Below are 9,863 nucleotides of genomic sequence, written 5' to 3'. Positions count from 1 at the left end.
TTGTGTGCTTGTGTGTACCCGATAGCGATGATTTGATTGGCTGAGAAATGTGTGTACCCCCCATAGCGATGATTTGATTGGCTGAGCACGGAATGTGATGTACTGTATGACGATGTATGATAAGAGCACCCTCACTTCACACAGGTGTGATTTATTTTAGATTATTTTCTGTAATAGACCTCCTGCAGGCATTGCTTGCTATAAAGACATTATCGGATTTTGCTGATTTGTTTTTAGTGTGCCTTTTATATAAACATCACACTTGTGTGAAGTGAGGGGAGCCTTTTTTACTTTTATACATCACGTACGTTACTACATGATGATGAGACAGCCAACAATCTGGCTCCTTTCTTTCTTCTACGAATTATCCGGTGCGGTTTCAATTTACTGTTGTTTACTAAGTTGTTTCCACATTGGTTACAGTTGTACTGTTTCTGTTCTGTATCCATCCTGGCTTGTTTCTTGTATGAAACACAATTAGTTAGATGTAAGATGTATTATTTATATCAGCCACATGACACCTTACGTTGTGATTTACTGCCCTAAACAAACATTAAAGTCCATAGACTTGGCTGGCAAAAATTTATGATTTATTCATGAATGCTCTAAACCAGGGGTGGGAGAATTTGACGATGGAGAGAGCCACTATAGTTCCACACTAGGTCATTCCAGATGTCCACATTGCGTATTACTGTCGTAGCAAAAATAGACAATCTACAAGCTCAAAATGCGTCACACTGCGGCACGTTTTGAGCTTAGATCTGCTATTTTGGCTATTATTTCAATTGAAATCCTGAACTTTTTGCTGTTTTTTTAATTGGAATCCTGCAAAATATGTTTTTTATTTATTTTCAAATGCCTTTAATTATAGTTATGGTAATAACTTTATGAACTAAATAAAAAAACATTGGACATAAAAAAGACAAGCTACTAATTTAGACTGAAGTAATTAAAGCGGGTCATTTTTGCTTGTTTGGAATTGTAACAGCTGAAATCAATAATATATCGGTATTCTGATATTAACGTGAGGGCCACATTAAGTGACGGTGGGGGCCGCATGTGGCCCCCGGTCCATCAGTTGCCCATACATGCTCTAAACAAATATTAAATTCTATAGACAATTTACTTCATAAGTGCTCTATACAAACATCAAAAATCCCATAGACTTGGCTGCCATATGACGTAATCTTCAAATTCTACGGTGTATGTATTGGGCGTTAGCGCCTCTCAAAAAAGAAAGGTGGACAGTTTTCACTTCAGAGTAGCTGACAATGTAGTGGTGGGTTTGTCTTTTCCGTTCGTCTCTTCTACCCATAGTTCTTCAGGGGGTGCCGAGTGGGTATATGAGTGGGTTTCCAGAGGTTATTTGACACAGAGGAGACCTCCCACGTTGGACACAAACTCTTCCAAGCTCTTGAGGAAGGTGATTTTCTGCTTGCGGTCAATGGTGGGCGGGCTGCAGCTGGCCGTCAGTTTGTTGAAGGCGTCTGCCAGGCGCTGGCAAACGACAGCATCTCTCTGGGAAGCCAGCAGAGTCTCCACCAGTTCAGAGTACTGGGCTTGATGCAGGCACACCAGTGTGTATAGGGCTTCCCCGGCGGCCACCGTCATCTCTGTGTTGTGTTTCTGCAGCAGATGCATATCAAACACCAACTTCAGGAAGTGCTGCGTGGTGACAAAGAGGGGCGTGTCTTTCTCCTGTGTTTTGGCACACTGCTCTGCCAGTGGAGAGACGGCTTCTAGACACAGCTGGCTGACCTCTGACCCCATCACTGTCATTCCCAGCTCTAAGGAAAACATGAGGCTCTTGAAGAGGTCTTCGGGTAGTTGAGGAATCTTCTCGGGAAAGATCTCACAGATGAAGGTGATGAGCTTGTAGTACTGGTTACACAGGGAGGGGAACTTGAGCAGATCCTGAGACATGAGAGGAAGAATAATGCTGACACCATACAGAACCACGTCTGCCGCCAGCACGGTCCGGTTGGAGGCCGGCAGGCCCTGCCCCTGACTATGGAACGAGCTGTCATTGTCGCCAAAGTCGATGAACTCTTTGGACAGCAGGTTGATGAGTAGCTCCATGATCAGCAGGAGGTCCTGGTACTGGTCTTCCTCAGCCGTGGTGTCTGTCCGCTTTATGCCTAGGTTATTTTTAGAGTAGACCTGCAACAGCGTCAGGCACGCTTCATACAGCTTCATAGAATTGCTCTCGCTCAGGTAGCAGATCTGTTTGTGAGCCACCTCCACAAACACCTTGATGATGAGGTTGATGGTCTCTGGATTGCCATGGTACACATCCATGAGGCTGATGGAGTTGGACAGGAAGTCCATGAGGAAGGAGAAGAGCAGAGCCACGTTGTCAATCTGTGTTGCTTCCGTGATGCCACACAGGGACTCCAACGTGGCCATAATCTCCTGCTTGACGTCCCCCTCCTGGCTGATCTGGGAAAAGTTCTCCTGATTGATAAGGTTCAGGAAGCGCTGCTGTAGAGGGTGCATCACCTCAGACCAGTACTGCTGCTTTGCATCAGAGTCCATGTGTGCGGTTCCTCCCAGAACCAGCACCTTCATAAGGGTTCTTTGGACTGAGCTGGACAGCAGGTGGAAGGGAGGGCTGTGGCTAGAAAATCGCTTGGCCAGGTTCCACCAGTTCTCACACTGAACCACCATGTTAGCGCTCTCCCTCTTCCCAACCAGTGTGACCAGTAGCTCCACTGTGTAGTTGGTCAACTCTATCTCTGCACTCCACACAGATAGGTTGTTGATCACCTTCTCCAACAGGTATCCCACAATCCACTGGGCTCCCTCTGTGTCCACGCCAAACACCATGCTCAGAGGGGTACTGATCTGTTTGTAGATCTTCTCGTCCACCAGGAGGTAGGTCTTAGCCCACCGTCGAAGGAACCACACAATGTCTTTGCCCATCTGAGGACTGAGCTGCTCTATCAGGCTGGCCCTGGTCGCCCTCGACTCCACCTCGGATATCCTCAACACCGAAGACAGTAGCCTGATAACCAAGTCGGTGCGGTCGAAGCCAGGGATGCAAGAGGCCTTCTCCCCCGGCGAGACCAGAATCTGCAGGCTGGTATTGATGTCCACCTCCGTTGAATGCTTGATAGAGAGCTCCATCACCTCTGTGGGTATCAGGGGGGTCTCACCCTGGGGGTCATCCGCTAATAGATAACCTGAGACCAGTATAAGCCAGTGGATATCTTCATAAAGGTTGTCCAGGACTTTGCCGTCCTCTGAGCCATGTTCAGAGGAGGCCATGAGATGCTGCTGGGTCCTCTGCAGCTGGCCATGGAGTCGTGTCACTCTGTCCTCCATCAAACTGATAAGTAGAGGTATACAGTGGTCAGCAGCCACGCGTCCCAACATGCCGATGCTGGCTAGCTGGTCAGAGAACAGCTCCCTGTCATCCTCCTGCAGCTCGTTAATGTTCTCCCCAGCATGCGATGACACATCGTTCGTTGACAGGTTGCGCGTGCCATCGGGTGCAGAGAGGTGACACTGGATGTAGGAGTTGAACACCTGGACGGCCGGCTGGACGAAGCAGCCTCGGGGGAAATAGTCTTTGTCCTGCACCAGGGTCAGCCATGACACCAACAGCTTGTCATAGGCCTCCATGAAAACTGCATCGTCTTTTTGCAGAGCCTCCTCTAGTGCGGCATTGCGTCCAAAGGAGCATGTGAGAAACGTGAGACAGTTGATGAAGGAGGTGAAGAGCTCGCTGGGCAGGGTGTCCATGATGCTGCGAGTGAACGTGGTGATCATGTTGGAGATAATGTTGGAGATTCCAACCGATTCCGAGTCCTTGATCTCAATTCCATTGATCATGTTAAGCAGACCCTCCACCAAGTGGGCCAGATATGAGATCTGGGCATTCTCGTCTGGGAAGATGGGACCGTGCATGGAGGCCAGCTGGGCCAGGCACTGTAATGAATCCTGGGCCATGTCTATGTCCTCCCGGACCTTCCTGTGCAGGGTGAAGAAAAGGTCCATGACGCGTTTGTCCAGCAAGGCTTCCCTCCACAACTCTGTGGGCTTGAGCATCACATTCGGAGTGGAGTCGAACATGGCGATGTAGTAGTGCCCCAGAGTGGGCAGCAGGAAGTTCCAGCTGAGGACCTGATTGGCCAGGGCCAGGTAGCGCTGGAACACAGAGGACATCTGGGTGTTGAGGTTCTCCCTGCGGCTGAACTCCTGCAGCACCTCCATGGTCAGAACAAAGATCTGAGGCAGGTCCTCCTCCTGAAAGAGTCTCTTGCAGGAGCCATGGAACTCCAAGCTAAGACCGATGCTGCTGGTCTTGCTGGAGCTTGAGAACTCGCTGAGAAGAGCGTTCAGGATGGAGCAGGCCAGTGTCTGCACTATGGGGTTCCCGCTGCTGATCAGCTGTCCCACCTCGTGGAAGATGCTCTTACAGTTCATGGACTTGTCCAAGGAGCCTCTCTTCACAATGACCGCCACCGCCAACAAGATCTGCTCACGTACATACTTCTGTAGGTTGGGTCTCTGTAAGATGTAGGTGAGGAGGAACGTTCGTAGCGACTCAATGCTGTTTTTCTCCAACAAGATCCATTCTCTGATCACAGCCTCCATGATGGCTGTAGCAGCCTGGAACAACACATAGTCCACCTGACTGGTCTCTAAAATGTGTTTGCAGACATCAAAGGGTGATTGTGACTTCCTGAAGGAGAGGAATATGTGCTCGGCATGCTGCCTCTGTTCTGCACTGACAAAGGACGGCGGGGCTGTTAAAACTTTGGCAGCACTTTCCAGCTGTGAGATCACTTCTGGTGCGCAAACGGCCGCCATGATCCACGTCTCGTCAATGATGCGCCATGCTAGACACAGAAATTATAGTTGGATAGCAATTCCTTTCCTACACGATGACCATTTGAAGACTGCTGCGTGGCAGGGGTATTTCCACATTCTGCCCCGGCTGGGGTTGCTATAGCGATGAATTTGCCATATTAGGGAGATCAAGAGGCATCTGTTTCACTGATTGGTCGAACTAGCTAGCCCATCGACTTCCTGGACTGACCAAGTCCATGACATTTGTGTTGCTGTGCCAACATGGTTCTCAACGTCGGGTCCGGGGGCAACCAGGGGGGTAAAAAAGGACTCTTCTTGCGCTGGCGTAGCGGCACCTAGGCTACAATGTCGCCAGAGAGGGTTGTTAAAACGATGCTGAGACATAAGCGTGTCCATGCCGGACAGACCATACTAATGTGAACCGTGTTCGCGTGAGTTGTGGTCGTAAAGACAATTCTGACCATTCTGATATAAAACAGTAAGAAAAGGGGTCCGGGACCCCTGAGCAGTCAACAGAGTTACTGCTGGAGGGTGGGGAGATCTTCGCGATAGTAACTTGTTTTTTGTTTTTTCAGCATCCCTATTCTGTGGGGAACATTAGCTGAAAATAGCCGATCTGCAAGCTCACAGTGCCTCGCAGCGTGAGGTGTTCACAACTCCTCACACGGTTCGCAGTAGCTCCGCAGTGTAGCATCCAGAACTCTTGTTACTCAAAAAGTTGTGAGTCCAGTCGATGAGGAGTGGAGGAATACTGAGGGGAAGCAGTTTCTAGGGAACACACATTGATCATCTACATAATAGTGTTACAGTATGTAAATATTATACTGTCTACAGTATAATATTTGCATACTGTAACACTATTATTTTTGAGGGTTCTAGCCCCTCCTATAGCTGGCTGTCTGTGCCTGTGTGTACCATGGATTTGAGGATAAAAAGTGAGGACAATAATTGTGATTGGCCGGAATGTGATGATGTATGATGATTCGAGTGCCCCTCACTACAGTGTCATACATAAGCATCAAAATGAGCAGATCCACAAGCTCGGAATGCTGTGCAAATCGACTCAAAGGTGTTCAGGCCTGGAACTCTAGAATGCCTATATCTGTGCATCTCGGTCGGATGAGCGGATTCTGGACAACCGCCTATCTGACTTCATGCCAGGCACTGCACTCCCTCAGGTCCTCGATGACACACATGTCGAGTTTGACGTCCGTTGGTTGGACGGCTCATGCGATACTGGAGGGACCTTTAATGATCCATGTTTGTTGATATCAGGTTGCTATGGTCACGTGATGTCACCTGACATGGCACCACCACTGGGGGATTGAATTGGAACTCCATGTTTGGGCATGGTGGACCTAGTGACATCAGAGTGATCAGTTTAGCTCAATTTTAAACTGTACGTCTAAGAGTTCCATGGAGCACTATTGAGAACATTCCAGACTCCTCACCTTCAGGAGAAACAGGATTTCTGGATGAAATGTTGTCCTGGAAGGTGCACCCGGAAGGAGTGCCTCTGAGAGGCTGCTGTAGCTGTAGGGCACAAGGTGTATTCCTTTGGAGCATATGGAATGGTGAACAGCGATGTGGACATCTTCAACTCAGTGTCTTTGCAATGGATGAAGTTGCCCCTATTTATAAATGGAAGAGAAGAAATGGACTTTGAGGTCCTCCCCACATGCTTGGGTCATACAGCTGTGCTGATAGAAGATATCATCTACATCTGGGGAGGACTGGTGTTGGACTGGGTTGTCATCTCTGGAGTTGAATACTGGAACGTGCTCCATGCATTTGACGTCAACACCCACAGAACGTTCAAGCCCAAGGTTACTGGGATTGTTCCAGAGGACAGGTGCGGCCACTCAGCCTGTGTCTTTGGGAAGTCCATGTATATCCATGGAGGATTCCGGCTGACTAGACCCACTAATGACCTCTGGAAGTTGGACACCTCCACAATGGTCTGGTCCTTAATTTACAGTGGAGGCATTCCGCCGCAGCCTTCAGTGCATCACTCTGCCACCATCATCGGGACAAAAATGTTTGTTTTTGGTGGCCAAGATGACAAAGAACATTGCTACAATAGCATCAGAGTGTTTGACATGGAGACAGACTACTGGCTGAGCACATCTTATAGGGCACAGCTTGTTCCAGAAAGACGCACCTGCCATTCAGTCTTTGCCTACAAGGGAGAGCTGTACATATTTGGTGGCTACAACTTTGACAGGATCCACAATGATCTGTGGAGCTTCAACCCAGAGACCCACTCGTGGAAGAACGTTGATCCCAACGGGATAGAACACTTGGGATAATTAATATGGCCATGGTTGGCGATCACGCAATCCTCTTTGGAGGATTCAGACGGATCCAGGAGGATACAGGCACAACAGACAATCCAGTTCATGCTGAATTTGTCGATAACATGTACATCTTAGACCTATGTCCTAGTCTAAAGACATTGTGCAAGCTAGCTGTTATTCATTGCGGTCTGGAGCAGTCAGATCTTCCACACGACATCAGATGAGAACTGGGAGCCATGACTAACCAACATAATAAATAAAGTAATTCACTAAAAACATGATGGAGTCATGATGAAGTCATTTCACATGAAATCACGTTGGCAGCACATAAAAAGAAAACAAAGTATAACGAACACAGAACAAATATTTAACATATTGCATTATATTAGTAGCATTTTAAGTTGAGTTAATTATTTGTTTTATAACCTGCACTTTCCAGGAAGGCAATCCTATTCTTGTAAATGTCCCCATTTTAGTTTTTGTTTTCATGTATACTTATAATTAGGGGTCAAGCCCGAAGGGGTGAAACGTACGGGTTCCTCCTTTTTTACAGTTTTGGCAGTTCAGTTTTGGCTGTCGTTTTCCCACGAAATTCAGCGATATGGTAGAGGGTCGTGAGAATCGCTCAAGAACTGAAGCTCACAGTCATTCGTCAAAGGACCTCTCGCCTTTAGATCTCCCAATGAGTCAATTATATGGTAAGGCAAGGTAAATGTATGTGTAAAGCGCCTTTCAAAACAAATGTTACAAGGTGCTGTACAATAAATAAAAGACCATCACATAGATCAACAATACAATAAAACAAAAACAACAATACAATGCGTTACAATAGAGTAGTGAATAAAATACACAGTACATATATATAGTCAATATTACATTACATTATGATTTGACAACGTCAAAGATGTTCGTAGCCTGGTTAACCACTCCCCCTTGAAATCACATTTCCATTCATTTGAGTGGAGTGGCTAATGCATGGGTGGCTGTGGGATTACAGTGCTGACAGACAACCCCTTCAGCCAATCAGCGCAACAAAAAAGTGACATCTCCAGTCCCCAACCAGCTATTTAAAGTAATCATTTGTTAATTGATTTGTCTTTTTTCTCTCAAGTTCTCTCATGTGTTTCTATGGCTCATGTGCATATTGCGTATAGCTTTTTTTCTGTATTGCTTTGTTGCTTTTCTGGCTTGACCCTTGATCTTATTGCTGCTTGCAGCTATATGGATTATTAATATGTTGGGATGATTGATGCCCATTGGGAACGGTGCCCATATTTGTATATCTCCATATATAGAGATCTCTGTATCTGGGTGTCTGTCTGTCTTTGTCCCTTTTGTGCCCATATATGGAGATCTTTGTATCAGCCTGCCTGTGCCCCATTTATGCCCATATATGGTCATAGCTCTGTGGCATATTTATGCATGGCTGACACAGAAATCAGAGATCTCCATATATTACGGATGACATAATCTGTGAGCTCACTATAAAACAGTAACTTATAAGACAACATTTTCAGTGAAACAGCCAAATATCTTTGTCTCCATCTCAACTTTCTTGAAAGGTCTATCCTCCTCTCCGCTAAAACCTCCTCCGACAGGCAATGTGCCAGGTAGCGGTGCCCCAGGACACCAATACACTTATTCAAACAAGCATGTCCGACATCCACCAAAACGCCCTTATTCAAACATGCAGTTCCAACGTCCAAACCATTGTAGAGAATACTGCTCAGATCAAGGCAATGGTAAACCAACTAGGGACCGAACAGGACACCAGTGAACTTCAAGACCGACTGCGTCAGATAAAACAATACACCAACCAACTGGCAAAAGAAACTAACAAACACCTGCAAGACATGAAAGACTCAATTCCGCCATCGGAACAGAGGCGACAGAAGATCCAGAGGGATCGTCTGATGGACCACTTCTCCACAGCACTCCACAGCTTCCAGACCATGCAGCGCCGTGCAGCTGAGAAGGAAAAAGAGTCTGTCGCCCGAGCGAGGGACGGATTCCTCCTGTCAGCTGAAGATAAAGATGGACATCTTATGTCTTTTTACAACCAGGAGGAGGACGGTGGTGAGACCAGGATGCAGGAAGCCGCCATCACAGACAAAGACCTGGAGCGCATCAGGGAGCGAGAGGCCAACATAAGGCAGCTGGAGTCTGACGTAATGGATGTAAACTACATCTTCAAGGAGCTGGCGCTGATGGTCCACGATCAGGGAGAGATGATGCACAATATTGAAGCAAACGTGGAGAATGCTCAGGTTTACGTGGAACTAGGTACGGAGCATCTGGGGAGAGCGGCCGGCTACGAGCAGAAGTCCCGTAAGAAGAAGTTAATCTTAGCTTTAGTTGTTTCCATCGTGCTCGTCATAGTTGGCATCATCTTGTTTGCATAAAGGGACCTATCAATAATGTCAGAAAAAGCCAAACAAATATCTTAATAGAACATCTATATCTTAATCAATTAACACAATTATACAGTAGAGATTGGGATCCCCCCAAAATGGGGGTTCTTTAAAATCAGTTGTCAGATGTCCCGTTCAACATTATGTAGCCATGTTCTAGTCTCTGGTAGACCCCTCCACTGGTAGGAGGGAACTAGTCCCGGTACAAACCTACAGACTCATCATCATCATCATCATCATCATCATCGTCAATCATCGCAACGGATCCCAAGATTTACATGATTTTGTTTTTGTTTGCAGAATAAGATAAAACATTGCACATCCTCCGATCTTGGTGCTG

At 46.9% G+C, this 9,863-nt stretch overlaps 2 protein-coding genes across 2 annotated transcripts; one reads left to right on the top strand and one right to left on the bottom strand.

The window, feature by feature from the left end:
* Positions 1–1,362: 1,362 nt before the first annotated feature.
* LOC310873643 (exportin-4-like) lies at positions 1,363–4,815 on the bottom strand (the record flags this gene model as incomplete). The annotated part of the gene is made up of 1 exon (XM_083786192.1): positions 1,363–4,815. One exon carries the CDS (start codon positions 4,813–4,815, stop codon positions 1,363–1,365), a length of 3,453 nt encoding a protein of 1,150 aa, XP_083642318.1.
* A 4,036-nt stretch (positions 4,816–8,851) lies between these two features.
* On the top strand, positions 8,852–9,514 carry LOC310873707 (syntaxin-12-like; the record flags this gene model as incomplete). The annotated part of the gene is made up of 1 exon (XM_083786256.1): positions 8,852–9,514. The coding sequence occupies one exon, from the start codon at positions 8,852–8,854 to the stop codon at positions 9,512–9,514; it is 663 nt and encodes a 220-aa protein (XP_083642382.1).
* Between the last annotated feature and the right edge of the window lie 349 nt (positions 9,515–9,863).

The sequence above is a fragment of the Protomyctophum parallelum genome, assembly GCF_964188405.1.
Source record: "Protomyctophum parallelum genome assembly, chromosome: 16".
NCBI classification, from domain to species: Eukaryota; Metazoa; Chordata; class Actinopteri; order Myctophiformes; family Myctophidae; genus Protomyctophum; species Protomyctophum parallelum.
The sequence above is the reverse complement of the archived record's forward strand: the minus strand, read 5'-3'. Positions and strand labels throughout refer to the sequence as shown.